The 20,856-nt window shown below is 45.6% G+C and overlaps 2 protein-coding genes across 5 annotated transcripts in view; one reads left to right on the top strand and one right to left on the bottom strand.

Annotated features, from left to right (window-relative positions):
• Positions 1 to 10,628, bottom strand: part of DNAJC16 (DnaJ heat shock protein family (Hsp40) member C16) — a 36,567-nt gene extending 25,939 nt beyond the window's left edge. The window contains exons 1-4 of one of the 3 annotated variants that reach the window (XM_060089006.1): positions 10,365 to 10,628; positions 8,347 to 8,531; positions 3,441 to 3,507; positions 2,094 to 2,427 (exon numbers count right to left, since the gene is read on the bottom strand). In XM_060089006.1, coding sequence (XP_059944989.1) covers positions 2,094 to 2,427; positions 3,441 to 3,507; positions 8,347 to 8,513 — 568 coding nt within the window. In that variant the 5' untranslated portion in view covers positions 8,514 to 8,531; positions 10,365 to 10,628. The remainder of the gene's footprint in view (positions 1 to 2,093; positions 2,428 to 3,440; positions 3,508 to 8,346; positions 8,532 to 10,364) is intronic. The other 2 variants (XM_060089005.1, XM_060089007.1) reach the window with 2 other exon arrangements.
• A 2,012-nt stretch (positions 10,629 to 12,640) lies between these two features.
• Positions 12,641 to 20,856, top strand: part of CASP9 (caspase 9) — a 37,995-nt gene continuing 29,779 nt past the window's right edge. For both annotated transcript variants that reach the window (XM_060089002.1, XM_060089003.1), the window contains exons 1-2: positions 12,641 to 12,825; positions 16,549 to 16,945. In XM_060089002.1, the coding sequence (XP_059944985.1) occupies positions 12,694 to 12,825; positions 16,549 to 16,945 (529 nt within the window). In that variant the 5' untranslated portion in view covers positions 12,641 to 12,693. The remainder of the gene's footprint in view (positions 12,826 to 16,548; positions 16,946 to 20,856) is intronic.

Here is a 20,856-nt window from a genome sequence, read left to right as displayed (position 1 = left end):
TGAAGAGTTAGCTTTCTAAAGCACAGACCTGATTAGATCACTCTTGGCTTTACTACATACTATACAATAAAGTCCAGCTTCCTTAGCCGGGACTGTAAGGATCCTTATCACCTGGCTCCCAGCATGCTCTGCCTGCTTCCTCCACTCTCACCTGCACTCAAGTCACACCTTGCTGCTGGCTCTTCTGAGGATGCTCTTTGTTGCCCGGCCTGCACTGTTCCCTCTTGCCTGAATATTACTCCTCCATTTCCTGTTCAGCGGGCTTCTAATCGTCTAATCATCTTTAGCTAAAAACAAGGCAAAAGTCAGTGCTTGACAGTCTATGAGCTGAAGAAAACTAACATTTGAGAAAGATTTTTAAAAGGAATTTACAAAATAGGTGCTTTCAAAAATTTTAGTTTGGTAAACCAGAAAACCCCGTTAACCAGAAATTCTCTAAGGTTCATTTATTAAGTACTTTGTATATATCAGGCACTTAAAACACATTTTTTCTCATTTAATGTTCATAACAATCCTGTTGGTTTGACATTATAACCCCATTTTAGAGCTGAAGAAACTCAGGCTAAGTAATTTGTCCAAGGACACAAAGTAGTAAATGATACAGCTGAGATCTGAAAACTGGTCTATCTGACTCCAAGGCATGTGTTCATAACAGCTGACCACTGTGCTATGTTGCCTCACGTCATGTATGCTTGCCTGTTGGCTCTGATCTGACCTTGGTGTAAATGCATTACTGTTCTAAATTATGCATTGGGTCAATGTTTACGTTCTGCTCTGGGGTTTTAATGTCAGCTCCTAGACTGAAGAGGTTAAATGATTTTCAGCACACCACCTGGCATGGCACAAAGTGCAGCTGTGCTGTGTGATGAAGAAGCTGTCCGATCCGGCGGCTTCTGCCTGACCTCGGCCTCTCATTCGTTCATCAGGCGCCACAGAAAGCATCTGCTGACCGCCTGCCACACGTGAGACAATGAGCTAAACTTACTCCCTTGTCTTGCAAGAACTTGATTCAATCTTAGGAAAGCATTCTGGCAAATCTGAGTACCTGAGTGCTTCTGGACAACAGGTTGAAATTTCTGTTTTAGAATAAATGAACTGATGGCTTTCAGTGGTGCACGCTCTCCAGAGAAATCCAGGCCCCTCAGCCCCCATGGTTGAGTTTGTCCCTTTTTAGTTACTCAATAGGTCTGCTAATGCCTATAAAACACATACATACACACGCACACACATTTAATTCAGTAATTCCAACTTTTAGAAGTCATTAAAATAAATATCCTTCCTGGATCACTAAAATTTTCCTGGCGCTAAGTGGTGCCTATGAACAAAGGAAAGGCTAATCTGTGATTGAGGGTGGTAACCTATGACCATTAGAATACTATGGGTTATAGGTTGAATTGTATGCCCCCAAAATGCATAGGTTGAAGCTCTAATCCCTAGTACTTCAGATTATATTTGGAGATAGGGCCTTTAAAGAGGTAATTAAGTTAAAATGGGGTTGTTAGGGTCACAGAAAGAGTGTGATACAGCAGACCCAGACACATACATAGAGACGACCATGCGAACACACAGGGAGAAGGTGGCCGTCTGCAAGCCAAGAAGAGAAGCTTCACAAGAAACCAAACCTGTCAACACCCTGATCTTGGACTTCTAACCTTGAGAACTATGAGAAAATAAATTTCTGCTGTTTAAGCCACCCTGTCTGTGGTATTTTGTTATGGCCACCCTAGCAAATTAATACACAGAGTGAAATCACAAACACCATAAGGATAACCTGCAGATCCTACCAGCATTAAAACTGGTGCTCGAGGGCTGCTTTGTTCAACCAATAATTTTTAAGTTTTTCCTCTATATTAGGCCCTCAACTAGATGTTAGGAGACTATATAGATAAAGCTTCAAGTTAGTAATGCAGGATGAAAGTGGCTTACACATTTCCCCTCTCTGAAAATGTGTCCCCGGAAAACACCAGTCACCATGAATTTGTGAAGAGAAGTCACATTAACTGTTCCTTCTCCCAGATAACCCATAAAATTCAAGAGATGTCAAAGTCACCTTCTCCTATACCAACATCTTCCAAGGAATAAAATGATCTTACCCAACCCTTCCAGTTCTTGAACTACTTCCTTCCAAACAGGTTCAATATGGATACAGCTAAAGCACCAATCTGAGGTGATCTTAATGAGGTAGGGTTTCTTGAAGCTATCTGGAACCACTTCGTTCACATAATGTGAAAAGTGCAATAAATACTTTTCATCAATTGAGTCTCGCCGTTCAGAATTAAAAGGGAAGTGAAAAAATGGTTCATCAAAATAAAAATTCTCATGGAAATGGCGGAAGCGATACTCTCGCTGCTGCTTCTGGTGGCCCTGGTTCTCCCCGGCATCTCCATAGTGGTCATAATGTGATCTCTTTTCTTCGTTGGAAAGAATCTATAAAGAAAGAGAAAAAAAAATAAGAAATCCGGGAAACGAAGGAAAAAAAAGAGATCATCTAAAGGACTTTCCTGTAAGCAGCTTGGAAGACATAGGAAAAAGATAAATGTAAAGATACAACACAAGTAGATGTTTTAAACGCAATCACTCAATATACCATGAAACACTTCTCTTAAAAAATTAAGTATTTCAGAAACAAAATACTTCAGTTGTGTCGCTACTCATGATCATCTTGGCTTTAAAGATTCTGAGCTATCACACTACTAAACACGTCAATAAAGCAAAGAAAACTTAACATAACTTTGATCGCTAGGGCTCAACTTCGAGAACGTTGACTCAGTCATACCATCTAGGTTGGAGTAATTCAAACGAAGCTATGGAAAGCTGTGAACACCAAAAAATAGCCACAGGACTGAATTCTGTGACTGTATGTTAGCTGACTTTGTTTTACTTAGAAGTAACTTTGAAGTCTAAAATTCAAGAACCTGTTTTAGGATGAAGCATCATTCTAAAAGCTAAGCATTGTCTGCGGAAGAACATTACCCTACACAAATCAGGAAGCCATGGACTTATCTTTCTTGCATATTCCAGACCAACTTACTTAACCTGCTATGTTGGAAAACTGTTAAAAACCTTGTGTTTAAAGGTATTTGTAACCTTAACTCACTTTAATAAATATAGGCAAATTGTTCTGTGATTCTTTAATATAAGTTTCTAGTATATGTGCTGCCAAAGTGAGCATGTAATATAAGGAAATAGAGACATACATTCAGGGTGACTCTAAAATTCCAATTAAAGCCTTTAAAATAGGCCACTTTTTCTAAGAGCTGAGTGTTCAGGTACTAGTTTCAACATATTGGATGTGGCCAAATATGTTGTCTCTACCATCACCTAGACACGGGGTCAAGGGCATGGGGAACATGCCCTCTCCGAGAGGACTTTACAAAACTGATCACCTAAGATATATTTTATAAGAGCTAAAAGATGTATCACAAAGTCTGACACGATACCTCGTAAGCCTTGCTAATCTGAATGAACTTGTCTTCTGCTCCAGGATCTTTGTTTTTGTCAGGATGCCTGAAACACAAACGGGCAGGCAGTGAGGCTGGATTTAATGTTCTATACATGGTCAATTAACATCTTTGTATACACAGAGGCAAATGGAAGGGCATTTTGTGAGGACAGTTTCTTAAAGATGGGAGGAGCAATTAGTTGCTTCACGTGACTATAGTAAATAAACTGTGAAACAGGCAATTTCTTCCCAAAGCGCTTCAGCTGGGCACATTTTCAAAGCACCAGATAGTGCTCCAGGCTCCCACTGAGGAAGGGTGGGATATGTATCTGTGTTTACACTGCTCCCAAACACGGCTGGAGCTCAAGGTTAAAGTCACTTATCCGTAAGAACCAACTTCTTTTCCCAAGATGGCAGCATTTCATCCCAATGTTAGAATGATATCAATGTAGGTATTTCTTCTGACAACTCAGGTAGACAAAGCAAACAGTTTTTAGGATATTCCATGAATTTGTTGAGTAACGACCATGTTCCAAATGGTATCTTGCTGCTAATGTTCAAATTAGAACATTTTAGTTTTCACTCTTCCCCTGGTTATCCCATCTGCCTGACTGCCTACTTACAAATGGATAATAATTACAAGGCCACATGTTTTAAAATGTGAGAAAAATCTAGTTTATACAAAGTGATTTCAACTAATATTGGAACTAATATTTGCTATTATACACAGCTGGCAATTAACTGTATCCATCTTGCTGCCATATATTATTCTGTAATCTTCTTGTATTGGTACCAATTTCAGCTTTGGGGATTCTGAAGTTTTGGAAAGTAGGGGCTGGGTTTTATTTCCTTAGAACCGCTTAAGATCTAAATCAGTGTTTTATACCAACTGATTTTTCAATGTTCATTTCATTAAGAGATTCTATTACAGAGCTTATTTTTTTGTAATCACTCCTGCTAACTTCTAGTACATTTCCTCTAGCAAAGGTTCTGGAAAGAAACAATCCACTGGGAAGCAAATGACCACTAAAAACAGCACCAAGTACATCGGAATAAAAAAAATTTACAACTTGACCAACTTATTCTAGCAGGAACATGTCTGAATGAATTATACCAATATTCTGACTTCTCTAAAAATAAAAAACCTTCAAATTATTGGCTGTTGAATTTAGACATCATTCCTCCCTTAAATATTTAATCCTGTTACAAATATTAGTAGGGAAAAAAATCTCAGCTAGATGTCAATGAAAATAATGACTTAAGGAAACAAGATGGTGGTTCCAAAGTATGTTTCTAGATGACTGGAAAAAAAAAAAAGTGCTTTCAATGTTCAAACTTAGGCCAAAGGTTGAGAAGATAAAAATTATGCAATTGCACAAATGAAGATTTAACATACAGAACTCTGTAGGGGGAGAAGGGAAGGGTAGGAAGGAGCTTTTAAGGAGGCTGAACCAAAGACAGACTATTGAGAGCTGGGTTAAAACCACAGATCCTGAAACAGAGGAAACCAAGGCCCAAGAACAAGGAGGATTATACTGTAAGACGGTTTTAGCTTAGAAGGAATATTTTCCTTATTATAGGAAGATACCACAAAGTTGAAAACATTTAGAAAAGGATAAATTCAGCTCTAGGAAAGTACCACCCAGTGTACGTGAAACATTTCACAGACTACAATATTATACACACCCTTTATATTTCAAAGTGAAGAAAACACTGTACTTGGTATCTACTGGCTGTCTAGCGCTACCTTTAAGGGGAAAAAAACGAAGGTAGAAAAAATAACATAGGAAAGTATCAGACAAATCAATTACTGTTGAGGTGAATGACTACATTATACCCATCTGCTTCAAATCAAATTTTATGATGCCTTTTTCTTGGGGTGGGAGGAGTTATTCTGCTGGTGTAGATGACAAAAGAAAAGTACCTATAATAAAAATTAATTATTGGGAGAGAAACAGTTTTTCTGAGATCAAAAGTAATTGAATATGGTTTCTGGACTACCTGCCCTTTGTTGCAAAACCTCTATGTATCCTAGCTCCCCCCGTCGCCTCCTTGGAGCGGTTCTCTCAGGATTACTTCAGATGCTGCCTCTCGGGCTTGAAGTCCTAAAAATTCTCGCCAAATAAAACTCTCAAAGAAAAAAAAAAAAAAAAAAAAAGAGGTTTCACCAAGCAAAGGGAAAGCTCTTGAGCAATGTAAGAAATACTATTAAGTGGTAAAACAGCAGAGGAAGGTTACAAATCCAATTCAATAATTAACCATTCCCCACTGTGATAGCTCATTCTGAAAAGTCAAACTGGGAAACTGCTATTTTCAGTGTACAGATGACCCGTGAACAACATGGGGCTCAACTGAACTGCACAGTTCAAACCCATGTTGTTCAAGGGCCAACCGTACATGAAACCATTATGAAATGAAACAAACTGTTTCATTGATAAAATGCTGCCATAGCCAAAACAGCAGAAAATAATAGCACAGTGAAAATACAAAGGTAACGTAAAATTTTAGACTTTCATTGGATCATAGTTTATTTCTATGGTGATATATTATGCCTAGAGAGACTCTAATTAAGGAGGAGAAGCACATGATTTATTTAATTAATATCATAACACCCTTTTGAGCTCTGGAAGATAGAAAAGTCAAAGCTGTATATTTTAATAGATCCCACATAACCAAGCTATCATTTCTGCTTTCAAATTTTGTCAAAGGCCATATCCTGTCCAAAAGAGTATTGCTACCTTGTGAAGTACTTCAAAGGCCACACTGTGTCTAAAAGAATGTTGTTACCTTATGAATTGCAGATTTATGTATTTTGCTTTAAATACAAAGAAGCAAGAGTCTGAAATGATGTAGAAAAGAAAGCAACTTTGCTGCAGAGTCCCTGGAAAGAGGCCACGCATAATCAGAGATTGTGTTGTTCGTATCCAATTCTGGGTTCCTCATGCTATGAATATGGTCTAAGATAGTTACATATTCAAAACATTCAAAAGTATATTTTAGGGCTTCCCTGGTGGCGCAGTGGTTGGGAGTCCGCCTGCCGATGCAGGGGACACGGGTTCGTGCCCTGGTCCGGGAGGATCCCACATGCCGCGGAGCAGCTGGGCCCGTGAGCCATGGCCACTGAGCCTGCGTGTCCGGAGCCTGTGCTCCGCAACGGGGGAGGCCACAACAGTGAAAAGCCCGCGTACAGCAAAAAAACAAAAACAAAAACAAAAGTATATTTTAAACTATCTTTCACCTTTCCTGCAACCAACTGAATCCTCAGACGCATCTCGCACTGAGGAAAAATGGCGTCAGGAAGAGTCACGCACAGCCTGTGGTGTCACCTGCACGTGGCAGCTTTGCTCCTGCGTAACCTCCTACCCACCCAGACACTAACCCACTCACTCTCGCTTCTGCCCAGATGGGTAAGTGATTAAAAAAGAAAACAGCAGGGCTTCCCTGGTGGCGCAGTGGTTGAGAGTCCGCCTGCCGATGCAGGGGACACGGGTTCGTGCCCCGGTCCGGGAAGATCCCACATGCCGCGGAGCGGCTGGGCCCGTGAGCCATGGCCGCTGAGCCTGCGCAACCGGAGCCTGTGCTCCTCAACGGGAGAGGCCACAGCAGTGAGAGGCCCGCGTACCGCAAAAAAAAAAAAAAAAAAAAAAAGAAAACAGCAATAAACTACCTGCTGGTGCAGATGCAGAAGGCCAACCTATGGAACCCACAGGTAATACAGACTCACCAACTGTGAGCCTAGTTCCTCACCCGAAAAACAGGGACAGCAATATCCGCCTTCAAAGAGTAATTATAAGGTTTAAATGAGATAAACAGCATAGAACTTGGAGCCTAGCATGCAGTAGGTACTCGATGATGGCTCCCATCCCAAACTTCCTTTCCTTACTTCTGGTTGGTCCACCCAGCTTTAGCCGCCTGTGTCCTCACCATCCCTTCCTCCTCCTGCTGATCCCCTCCAGCTATATAATCTAGCGCTTCTACTGTGTCGTGTCCAAGGCATTGGTGGAAGAAACAGATGATGTTTGTCCAAGATAAGGTTTAAATTTATTGCTATCCTGCTAAATCACAAACACTTGCTTATTCCCTAGCATATACAATGCCTACAGGTAAAATTAAGATTTTTCTATGTGATAATTTTTTAAAGTAATTTACTCAGTTCCTGAATATTCTTACTAAATTGAGGGCAAAAAGCTCTTACTATAAAATTTTTTTGAAAGCTTAAAAATTAATAACCTAGACAATAGGACTGGATAGTGTTCCCTTTAGCAATGGCATTGTAAAGAGTTACTTTATGGGGCTTCCCTGGTGGTGCAGTGGTTGAGAGTCCGCCTGCCGATGCAGGGGACACGGGTTCGTGCCCCGGTCCGGGAAAATCCCACATGCCGCAGAGCGGCTGGGCCCGTGAGCCATGGCCGCTGAGCCTGCACGTCCGGAGCCTGTGCTCCACAACGGGAGAGGCCACAACAGTGAGAGGCCCGCGTTTCACACACACAAAAAAGAGTTACTTTATGAATCACGGGAAGGACAGCTTATCCACCCTTGACTATATATGTTATATATATATATATATATATAATTTATATAATATATATTAAAATATATATTTATTAAAGTTTCCTCCTACTTACTTTAACATTAAATAAGTGAACAGTATCAAGGCAATTCTTTAAGCCAAAGAATTCCTAACAGGGGGTTTCATAGTAACAGAGGCTTTGGATCTCATCACTAAAAATTCTAGAATCATAAGAATACAAGTCCTCCCACATAAAATACGTTAGACAAATATGTATTATATATTTAATGAACATAGAAACAGAGACAAATAAAAGCTAACCATAATTTAGGCTTCATTCTCCTGCTAAAACTGCTTAGCTTATTTTAAACTGCTATTTCTTTGTTTCACCTACCATTCCCGGGCGAGCTTCTTATAAGCCTTTTTAATATCAGCCTGACTGGCTGTTCGGCTGACCCCTAGGACTCTGTATGGGTCAAAATCCAACGCAGACAGAATTTGCAGGATCAGAACCAGAACTATCAAGAACTGCCAGGAAATGCTCAACTTTTTCACTTCCATTTCTCTTCCTTTCCAGAGCTGAAATGATTGAAGAGGCAGTAAGTTTTAGTGGTAGAAATCTGGAGAGTCTTGCTTTCTAGGTAAAGGTATAAGATATACAGATGAAAAACAAAACAAAAGATATTTTGCAGGAAAAGTGCCAAGCTGTTTGACCACATCTTCTTAAATGAACAATCTTCCTACTGTTATTGAATATCACAAATAAGAACGATTATAGATGAAGAGATGAGCAATAAGAATAGCAACTCTTCAAAAATCCTTGTATTAGAAAAGCTTCAGAAATGACTGAAAACGAATGAGAAGAAGAAATAATAAGCAAACGTGGGAAAACATACACAGGGAAATCAAGGCAACTACATCTCAAATACACTATTTCACTTATTCTGACAATAATAGTTTAAACTTAAAATATGTGGTTAGAGAATACCTCACTGAGCACATGCTAAACAAATTCGTGACATCTTAAGATTTACCATGTGCAAAACTACAAAATGAGATCGTTGTGATGTTCTTGGGAGTTAAATAAGTATAAGAATGAAAGTGAAATACTCTACAAAAACTGCAGTTACAACTTTGTGTGCCCCAATTCTATTCTTTCTCACCACGCCCGTTCAGACAAGAAAATAAGAAGCTGTTCTTTAATCACTAGCAATACTGTCATTACAAATGGAGGCCTCAGATGAAAAAAAGTGGTGAGAAAAATTTTAGTTTGCCACGTGAAGGGGGATTAATGGCAAAGATCGTAGACCGGGCATGGTCTTCAAATGTTAAAGCTCCAACTCTGGTGAGTGTAGTGACTGAATTCACTGTGGATTTTGGAAGTAATCCTGGCTGGTAAATGAACAAGGTAGTGCTGTACTGCAGGGACATTTACACTCCAGGAGTATGCTCTTTGTGATATCACACAATGATTTTTCAAGGGCCACATCTCGGTTTCTCACAAATCACTAAAATTTTAAGGATCAAGTATCTAATATGACATCTTACTTAAGGGAGGCAAAGCTGTAACATTGTGGATTTTGACAAGTGGGAGTCTAAATCCTCAAGAAACTGACTAATCTGATGGCCACTGTTTAGGACTGCAAGCATTCTGAATAAAATCCTAAAACAAACGAGTTTCTTTTTCTGTAAAGGCAATCTATAACCTCTTCTCTTACAAAACACATACAGCACGCTAAAAATTGAGAAGGTGATGTAGCTACTAATTAAGCACATGGACTCTGGAATCAGACTAACATTGGGATCTGTCCTCTACCACTTTATGCCCTTGGACAAATTACTTAAAACTTGCTAAGCCTCATGTCCTCCTTCATAAAATGGGGGTAAATAATACCACCTTGAAAGGATCAAAATGGGAGTTAAACGTCTGTAAAGGATTTACTGACTACGGGGTCAGCAGCCAATAAGCGGTATTTACTGCCATTATTTTTTCTACCACGCAGTGCAACCAGTGCCTTATTCAACTGTGTCAGTCGCCTCCACTTAGAGGGCGCAAGTGCCGGGGGGCTGTGTTCTTTTGCTGACAGCTCGACGGTGCCGGCCTCAAGGCAGGAAACAACTGCCCAACAGGTAGGCTATCGCCCTCGGGCAGTATACCCCGGACCAGGCAGCCGGTCCCAGAGACATGGTTAGCTCTGAGCCCCGCCTCGAGCTCCCGCCGGAGGTCGCAACCCTCCAGGATACAGCCGCATCCCTCGCCGCCCCCGGGAACCCTGGGCCAGGCCCTATCGGCTCCGGGTTCCCCCCGGGCCCAGCGGGGACCGGGAATGAGGAGGAACTGAAGGGAGATCCCTGAGCCCGCCCGGCCCCGCCGCGTCTGTGGCTCCGCGCGTCACGCCGGGAAGTAGTTACCTGGAAAGGGCACCGTCCTAACCGGCTGCAACGTCCGTGCTCCAGTTACTCCGCGGGGCCGAGAGGCTCCGGTCGACACCAGGGCTCGCCGGGGCCTGGGGAGAGGAAAGAGGAGGGACGAGCCGGAGGGCAGTCACGTGATACTTAAAGGCCCGGCGCACCAAAGGCGCGGACTGAACAGTTCTAGGGCTTCAACTTTGAGAATCTGTTTTGACCCTTGCCACCCGCCGTCTGCGCGTGGACCAGGCGCGGTTGTCATAGGAACGAGGCTCGCGCTCCGGCTGGATCCAAAAGGATGGTGGCGACCAAAGAGGCTAAAACGTACCTCCTAGCGAGGCGAAGTCGCGATGCATGATGGGATGCCAAAACACCTCCCCTATCCAGGGAGGAGTTTCCACTTCTACCAGGAGATGGCCCTTGTCTAGCAACAGTTGCTGGGGTGGGGAAGCAGTCGCTGGTCCCTATATTCTCTTTAACCCTATTCATAGAATCCTAGAGCGTCAGAGTTGGAAGGGACCTTAGGGATCGTTCCTAGTCCAACTCCACCGTATACTGATGGGGGAGATTGAGACCCAGAGACGGGCAGGGACTTGCCCAAGGCTTAGAATCCAGGACTCCTAATCCTATATACCCAAAAGCGATCTCCATTCTAGAATGTACCAGGTCCTGTCCTAAGCACAGGAAACGGATATGTGTATGGTAATGCTGGTGGGGGCGGTGGAGGAGAGGAACAAGTGAGTGAGGTAAACTTTCATTGAGCCAATGACATAGGTTCCTTGGGGATATAAAGAAAGAGATTTCATGTCCTCCTGCTCTGCTTATTTAGTCTTTATCTCCTTTGCATTTATCACTATCTAACATACTGTATCTTTTATTTATTTATATTGTTTATAATCTGTCTCCTCCCACTGGAATGTAAGCACCTAAAAGCAGGGCTTTTTGGACTTCCCTGGTGGCGCAGTGTTTAAGAATCCACCTGCCAATGCAGGGGACACAGGTTTGATCCCTGGTGTGGGAAGATCCCACACGACGCGGAAGAACTAAGTCCATGCGCCACAACTACTGAGTCTGTGCGCTAGAGCCCGTGAGCCACAACTACTGAGCCCACGCGCTACAACTGCTGAAGCCCATGAGCCCTAGAGCCCGCACGCCTAGAGCCTGTGCTCCGCAACAAGAGAAGCCTGCGCACTGGGGTAGCCCCTGCTTGCTGCAACTAGAGAAAGCCCGCGCGCAGCAACGAAGACCCGACACAGCCTAAAATAAATAAATAAAAGCAGGCCTTTTAAAGTCTGTTTTGTTCGTCTCTATATTCTTGGTGCCTCTACAGACCTTGGCACAGATAGGATCTCAATAAATATTCGGGAATAAATGAATGAATGGGGCTGAGGTTTCACTGCTCAAGAGAATACATTCTAAAGTGGATTCCCAGTTGTGTGCGGACCTTGAGTTGGACTCGGGTTTAAATCCTACCCGCCTCTGCCACTTACCACCTCTGTGATCTTGAACAGTGACTCCACTTCCTATAGCCCCAGCGTCCACATCTGGGAAATGGAGGAAAAGACTATCACCCTGGTAGGATTGTAGTCAGGGAGAAATGAGGTAATACAATGTAAAGTGGCTAGCACAATGTTTTTTTTAATTGAAATATAGTTGACATAGGAACAATTTTTGAAATGCGGAAATGAGCCGTACAAACTGATTGTTCAGAGGACAAGATTTCTGCCGGTTTTTTTTTCTTTGTGGGAGGTTCTAGGGTGGGAAGGAGGGAAGAGGGGAATTGGAGACCTATAAGGTGGGCTTGGTTGAATGAGACAAGTTTGGCAAAGTAAACCAGGATATCTGGGAACAAGGCGGAGACTTATGGTTTCATTGGGGGCAGGGCAGGGGGCTCTAGAGGGGAATCATGCCCAGGACGGGGTCGAATGGGGCGGGACAGACCAAGGCTCCAGGCATGACAGTCTCTCTTACTAGACGAGTAACCCACTCCGAGTCTCTGCGAAAGCGAAGTGGTAATGAATTTCGGCAGGGGCCCTTGACGGAGCTGCGCGGGTGTGCCCTGGGGGCGGGTCGCGCTCTGCGGGCGTGGCAGGGCGCGGGGCGGAGCCTATGGGCTAGAAGTAGTGAGGTGGCGGGGCTTGGGGGCGGTGCAGTAACGCGGGGGTGGGTTTCGGGGGCGGGGCCTGGGGGCGGGACCCAGGGGCGTGGGGAGATGGGGGCGGGGCGGAACGCGGTGGCAGGTCCCGGGGCAGGTCCTGGGGAGAGGGCGGGGCTCGGCGGCCGAAACCCGGAAGCGGTCAGAGGCGGCCGGGGTCTCTGACGTCCGCCCGACATGGACGAGGTTGACCGGTGGGTCCTGCGGCGGTGCCGGGTGCGGCTGGTCGGCGAGCTGCAGGTGGCCGCGCTCTGGGACGCTCTGCTGAATCGCGAGCTCTTCACCCCCGACATGATCGAGGACATCCAGGTGCGGCCCACCCCCCTCCCAGCCGGGGCCCCCAGCTTCCCGCACCGCGCACACTTCAGGTCATAGATGGGGACAGCGAGACCGCGCGGAGAGGGTTGCTGAAGCCACACCGTGACTTAATGGCCGAGCTCCCGCCCTCTCTTCTCGCGTCTGTGCCACGCAGTACCCGTTCCCTTTGGGGAACCATTGTCAGGGAACCCCGTTTTCCCGCAGGGCGTCGAGCCCACTAAATTGCCCAGAGGAGCCAAACAACCCCAAACGCCTTTTCGAGGGCTTGCTAAAGCGATTCCACGCCCTGCACCATCAGAGTACACCGTTAGCTGCTGCAGCGGTGTACTGTTTTTCCCTCTTCTAACGTGGAGGTTCAGGAAACCCATTTGGGCGGTCAGACTGCCTGACACTGACTGTATCCTCTTCCATCCGCAGTGTCCTGGGCTGTGAAGTGGGGACAACAGCAGTATTGTCCTGAGGGCTGAAAGAGATAACGGGTGTGAAACAGTAAAGTTTCAGGCACAGAGTGAGGGCACATCATATGGTAGCTGGCTGTGCCCTGTCCTCCTTGGCCAGCCCCTCATGAGTTACGATTATGTTTTGTAAGGGGTTTGGAGATGAGGGGCCTACTGCAGGTAATGAAGAGAACAATAAAGTCAAACATTTGAGGTTCTCTTAAAAGCACTGTCATGTCTTTGTCTTATTTGACTCTTCCCACAGGCCTGTGAGGTCAGGAGGGAACAGGAGTTTTTTTTTTTTTTTGCAGTACGTGGGCCTCTCACTGTTGTGGCCTCTCCCGTTGCGGAGCACAGGCTCCGGACGCGCAGGCTCAGCGGCCATGGCTCACGGGCCCAGCCGCTCCGCGGCATGTGGGATCCTCCCGGACGGGGGCACGAACCCATGTCCCCTGCATCGGCAGGCGGACTCTCAACCACTGCGCCACCAGGGAAGCCCACAGGAGGTATTTTTTTACGACGAGATACAGTGGGAGTGTGTGGCTTCCTAGAGGCCTTTGCACAGTGCCCTGTGGGCTGCTTGCAGGCCAGTTTCTGCATCATCCAGGAACTTGGCCTGATCCAGTGAGGAAGTCTTTAATAGGATAAATATCATATGGAAAATTGCCAATGAATAATAATATTAAAAGAAGTCTTATGAGCATCTGCTGTGTACTGAGGAGTGGAAATGATTTGAGGCCATACCCTTGACATCAGGTACATTCACAGGAGTCATAAACTCGAATGTCATTGGAGGCCCAATGGGTGGGCACTAGAGCGGGCAGCCTCTGCCCTGCCCCCCAGCTCCAGATGAGTATGGTCATACCAGAATGCTGGCCCAGTGTTGCCAGGTTAGGGTTTTTTTTTTTTTGGCTGCGCTGTGTGGCTTGTGGAATCTTAGTTCCCTGATCAGGGATCAAACCCAGGCCCTTGGCAGTGAAAGTGCGGAGTCTTAACCACTGGACCACCAGGGAATTCCCGAGAAGCTGGAAATCTTGATTTCGATGTCTAGTTCCCTGATTTTAAATGTTAGCAAAAATAGCACAGGGAACTCTTCTCAATATTCTGTAATAACCTAAAGGGGAAAAGAATTTGAAAAAGAATAGATACTTGTATACGTATAGCAGAATCACTTTGCTGTACACCTGAAACTAACACAACATTGTTAATCAACTATACTCCAATATATAAAAAAAAATGTTAGCAACAAATTCGGAATTTTTAAAGAATGTCTTATGAACGATGGGCCACCATTTTGCCACCCCTAGTATGGCGGAACCACATGGATCTGGGCTGTCATCCTGGCTTTGTTACATATTAGCAAGTTGCAGCACCTTTCTTAGACTCAGTTTCTCTCATCCATAAGGTGGGGATAATTGTAATTTAACCCCTTAAGGTTGTTGAGGAGGACCAAATGAAATGATGCATTTAACACAGTGTCTGTGAGTGTTCAGTAAATGTTGAGAGAAACCAAAACACCACGATTTACTTGCAGAGAAGTAGGCATGCAGCTAATTTTGCTAATGAGAATTACCTTCTCAATGATAGTACAGGTCTGTGCTATTCAATATAGGAGCCATTAACCACATGTGGCTATTTAAACGTAAATATGAAGTAATTAAAACTGAACAAAAAATGCAGCTCCTCAGTCATATGACCCAAGTTCTCAGTAGTCACATGTGGCTGATGGCTGCCATATTGGACAGCACAGATAACATTTCCATTATCATGGAAGGTTCTCTTGGACCACGCTGCTGTAGGATATTTGAGGACAGGGTGATATCTTATCCCCGTGGAACTTGCCCAGAGCTGGGCCTCAAAGGACAACCAGCAGATAACCAGATCCCCGTCTCATCGTCTGGTACCACCATCCTGACACCTGTCAACCTGGACCATTCCTGCAACTTCACAGTCCACCCAGTCAATGCCCAAGTGTTGTCAGTTTCCACTCCTTATTTCTCTGGTATGTCCTTTCGCTTTTCTCCATTCCAGCTGCAAAGTCTCTGCCACCACCTGACTTGGCTATGGCCCACTCCCTGCCATTGCCCACCCTACCCCCAGGATGATTTTTTAATTTTTATTATTTATTTATTTTTAATTTTCTAATAAATTTTTTTTGTCTGTGACAGGTCTTTGTTGCCGCACTTGGGCTTTCTCTAGTTGTGGCGAGCGGGGGCTACTCTTCATTGCAGTGCATGGGTTTCTCATTGCGGTGGCTTCTCTCATTGCAGAGCATGGGCTGTAGGCATGCGGGCTTCAGTAGTTGTGGCACGTGGGCCCAGTAGTTGTTGCTCGTGGGCTGTAGAGCGCAGGCTCAGTAGTTGTGGCACTTGGGCTTAGTTGCTCCACGGCATGTGGGATCTTCCCGGACCAGGGATTGAACCCGGGTCCCCTGCATGGTCAGGTGGATTCTTAACCACTGTGCCACCAGGGAAGTCCCAGGATGATTTTTAAAAAGGCTTCTGACTCTGTCACTCCCTTCTTTTTATTTGTTTATTTATTTGGCTGTGCCGGGTCTTAGTTTCGTCACTCGGGATCTTCGTTGCAGCTTGCGGGAACTTTTAGTTGCGGCATGCGAACTCCTACTTGCGGCATGTGGGATCTAGTTCCCTGACCAGAGATCGAACCTGGGCCCCCTGCATTGGGAGCGCGGAGCCTTAGCAACTGGCCTACCAGGGAAGTCCCCATCACTCCCTTCTTAAAACTCTTCAGTGGCTTCCACAGCTTTCTTGACACAACAGTGCAAAGGTCTCCTCTCTCACTTTGTCTCTCCCCTTATGTCTCTAATTTCTCTGAATTCACTACTCACTTCCTAATGTTCCCTGGGGTCTCAGCTAAGATAGCCCCTCCTGGAGGCTTCCCTGATGCCCCAAGGCTGAGTCGAGTGCCCCTGTACCCTTCCAGCCCCATGTGCTTTCCCTTCTGTCACTTCTCTCTTTGCTGTGTCATTGATGTGTCTGTTCACATCCCCCGCTAGAAGTTTGGTCCCTGAAGACTGCGACGCTTTGCTGCTGCATTTTCAGCACTTGGCACAGTGCTGGGCACACCACAGACACCTCCAATGTACTGATTGAAGAGATAAAGACTGGCAGGTGGCACACGCTCAGTGCACATACAGGCTCAGTGTTTGCGGAGGTGCCTGATTGTTTAGACTTAGGTAGATGGGGAATGGGGGGGGCAGGGTGAGATTCACAGGAAGGCACGTGGATAATAGTGCCATGTCTTTCTTTCCAAACAGCGGGCAGACTCTGGATCTCGGCGAGATCAGGCCAGGCAGCTGATCATAGATCTAGAGACCCGAGGGAGTCAGGCCCTTCCTTTGTTCATCTCCTGCTTAGAGGACACAGGCCAGGACACTCTGGCTTCGTTACTGAGAACCAGTAGACGAGCAGCAAAGCAGGATCCAGAGGCCATCAGACCCCTGGACCTCAAGCCTGTGGTGCTCAGACCAGTGAGCCTCAAGCCAAAGGAGCTGAGAGGGGAGAAGCAGGATCCATCGAAGCCGAGCCAAGGAAAACTCGCTCCAGTGGTGCTGGGGCCTGAGGAGCTCTGGCCAGCCAAGCTCAGGCCCGAGAATCTCAGACCAGAGGCACCCAGGCCAGTGGACATTGGTTCTGGAGGATTCAGTGAAATCCGTGAGTACCAAAAGTGGGTGGTGGGTGGGTGTACCGAGCGGTCATAGAGGAGTGACCAGTGGTACAGCTGGGTAGGGTGAGGTTTAATTTAATTTTGGTGTTGTCTTTCTGAGTACTGGTAGGGCATGGGTGGACTGTTCTGGTAGGTCTTCAGGAGAGCCCCTGCTCTGAAAAGCACGTGTTGAAGTCTGTTTTGGATGTTCAGGTTTTGATCAGTATTTCCAGATCAAGCTGTTGTTTAGGATTTGCCTTTGGGTCCAGGTGGGTGGTGTGGACTAGCCCAGGCCTGGGGGCAGGAGGAGGCAGCTGCCTGTTAAGAGTCTGCCCCAAGCAGGCACCGTACATACCCGTACCTCCTTCCCTCACAGCAACCCTGCAAGGCACGGGAAACTGAGGCTCAGGGAGGTTAAATCATCACCCAAGGTCACGAAGCTGCATCCGGTAAAATGCAGAAATCCAAAGAGTGCAGCTGGATGATTTTTACCTATGTATACACACAGATAACCAAACCCCAGATCATGAAGACATAGAACATTCTATGGGGGTGGTGGGGGGTTGTGGTGGTGAGATGAATTGAGAGATTGGGATTGGCATATATACACTAATATGTGTAAAATAGATAACTAATAAGAACCTGCTGTCTTAAAAAATAAAATTAAATTAAAAAAATTGCATTTTCTACTTAAGGAATTTAAACAAAACAAAACAAAAAACAGACATAGAACATGCTGGTGTCCCGTAACACTCTCTTGAACCTCTTTCCAGTCTATTCCCACTCTTACCCCATCCAAGGGAATCACTATTCTGAGCTCCGTTGTCATAGATCCCTTTTGCTTGTCCTTGAACTTCAATATAAATGAAATCCTATGTACTCTTTGAGTCCGGCTTCTCTTGCCATCATTATGTTTGTGAAATTCATTCATGTGGTTGTGCATATCAGTAGTTAGTTCTTTTTCATTACAAGGTAGTTCTTATTCTGAATCATCCACAATTTATTTAACCATCTCTTGTTGATGGACATGTGGTTTTTTGTTAGGGCTTCGTTTCCATGGCAGCACATGGAGATCCAGCACATCCTTTTTCATGGATGCCTAGTGGGCCATTGCATCGATGCTAATAATAATAATAGTAGTAATGGTTAACCTTACTGAATGCTTACTTTTTGCAAGGCACTGTTTGGAGTGCTCAATAAATGACTTATTATATTTATTTATTTATTTTTGGCTGCGTTGGATCTTTGTTGCTGCACATGGGCTTTCTCTCGTTGCGGCGGGCGGGGACTACTCTTCGTTGCGGTGCTCGGGCTTCTCATTGTGGTGGCTCCTCTGTGTTGGGGAGCACGGGCTCTAGGCGTGCGGGCTTCAGTAGTTGTGGCACGTGGGCTCAGTAACTGTGGTTCGCGGGCTCTAGAGCGCAGACTGAGTAGTTGTGGAGCACTGGCTTAGTTGCTCCGCAGCATGTGGGATCTTCCCGGACCAGGGCTTGATCCCGTGTCACCTGCAGTGGCAGGCGGATTCTTAACCACTGCACCACCAGGGAAGTCCCCTCAATAAATGATTTAATTTAATCTTACCAACTCTCTTGTAAGGTAGGTGCTACAGTTTTCCCAATTTACTGTTTGTTTGTTTTTTTGTTTTGTTTTGTTTATGTTTTTTGGCCGCGTCGCTCGGCTTGCAGGATCTTAGTTCCCCCATCAGGGATTGAACCCAGGCCACGGCAGTGAAAGTGCAGAGTCCTAGCACTGGACTGCCAGGGAACTCCCCAGTTTACTGTTGAGCGAAGTGAGTGACAGATTGAGAAATGACTTGCCCCAAATCACATAGTTAGTGAGATGTGGAAACAGGACTGCAGTCCAGGCTTCCCCACTGTCTGCTCCGCTGTATGGTCTCACATGTACTTTGCACTGTATTTCATTTATCCAACCTCTGTTAACGGACATTTGTGTTGTTTCTGCAGTGGCCTTGCATGTTCATCTATCTCCGACTGGGGATACGTTTCTAGAAATGGAATTGCTGGGTTAAAGTGTACATGTTCCCATCTGGTAGATGCTGCCAACTTGGACTTCAAAAACATGCCATTTTGGGCTTCCCTGGTGGCGCAGTGGTTGAGAGTCCGCCTGCCGATGCAGGGGACACGAGTTCGTGCCCCAGTCCAGGAGGATCCCACATGCCACGGAGCGGCTGGGCCCGTGAGCCATGGCCGCTGAGCCTGCACGTCCGGAGCGTCCGGAGCCTGTGCTCCGCAGCGGGAGAGGCCACAACAGTGAGAGGCCCGCATACCGCAAAAACCATGCCATTTTATAATCACACCAACCGTGAGTGAAGTAGACCATTTTCCCACACTCTTGCCAGCAATGAGTATTAACATTTTTCCTGTGTGATGGGCAAAAAGTGGTATCTGTTTTCTGTGCTGAATAACTGCATGATTTTGGATGACTCGTTAACGCAGAGAAACAAACATACATACTGAGGGTCTGGGGAAGAAGACCAGTTCTGGAATTGTTCATGTGCATTATTATTCTACCATTAGGGAGGGAGGCAAAATACAAAGTCCAACTGTTGCTATCTTGTTCAGGGAAATGTCAGTTTGAGTCATTTAGGGCCAACAGTCTTGACTTAAAGCTTCCTGGTCTTGTGTGAGTTATTTTATTTCCTGTTTGTTGTGAATATTTTTTTCCCAGTGGGAGCTTATATCTGAAGGGTAAATGATAATAACAATAATAAGATCACTTTAAAATGTATATATATATATATATATATATATATATATATATATATTTTTTTTTTTTGCAGTACGCGGGCCTCTCACTGTTGTGGCCTCTCCCATTGCGGAGCACAGGCTCCGGACGCGCAGGTCTCAGCGGCCATGGCTCACGGGCCCAGCCGCTCCGCGGCATGTGGGATCCTCCTGGACCGGGGCATGAACCCATGTCCCCTGCATTGGCAGGCGGACTCTCAGCCACTGCGCCACCAGGGAAGCCCTAAAATGTATATATTGATACACAGTGCTTTTTCAGGTCATCAGAACAACTCTGTGCAGTGGTAGAGAGGGCAAGCTCCTCTGTTATCATGCCCCATTTACAGGGGAGGAAGCTGGGCTCTGAGAACAACTCAGTCACAAAGCAAGTTCAAGGTCAGAGCTAGGACTTGGGCCTTGGTCTCCTGGCTTAATAGAGCAACTGCCCCATCCACACATGATCTGCTGAAGGATGTCCCTTTTAGGTGCTGGGCCGGAGGCTCCTAAGTACTGCACAGGAATGTTTCCCAAGGTAGGTTTCATGGTGACCCACAAAGGAAGAGTTCTGTAGTCATACCAGTGGATGAGTAGGATTAGGGCCACCAGCTGGACTTCTCAGAGCCTTTAATAAGTTAATATGGGAAAGTGTGCTCTAGGTCAAGGTTTCTCAAGGGGGAGGGGCGATCTCCCTTCCCCCCAAGAGACATTTGGCAATGTCTAGAGACATACTTGTTTGTTACGACTGAGGGTGGGTGAGTGCTATTGGCCTCTAGTGGGCAGAGGCCAGCGATGCTGCTAAACAGCCTACAATGCACAGGACAGCTCCATAACAAAGAATAATCTGGCTTAAAATGTCAAGAGTGCTGGGGTTGTGTATACATACTGCTCTGGAGTATGAGTGTTAATAATAACCATAGCTAAGCTCACTTTTATTAAGTTGTCTAATGTGTTGGGTTTTTTTTTTTTTTTTTTTTTTTTGCGGTACGCGGGCCTCTCACTGTTGTGGCCTCTCCCGTTGCGGAGCACAGGCTCCGGACGCGCAGGCTCAGCGGCCATGGCTCACGGGCCCAGCCGCTCCGCGGCATGTGGGATCCTCCTGGACCGGGGCATGAACCCATGTCCCCTGCATCGGCAGGCGGACTCTCAGCCACTGCGCCACTAGGGAAGTCCAAATG

Source organism: Mesoplodon densirostris, chromosome 2 (genome assembly GCF_025265405.1).
Source record: "Mesoplodon densirostris isolate mMesDen1 chromosome 2, mMesDen1 primary haplotype, whole genome shotgun sequence".
NCBI classification, from domain to species: Eukaryota; Metazoa; Chordata; class Mammalia; order Artiodactyla; family Ziphiidae; genus Mesoplodon; species Mesoplodon densirostris.
The sequence above is the reverse complement of the archived record's forward strand: the minus strand, read 5'-3'. Positions and strand labels throughout refer to the sequence as shown.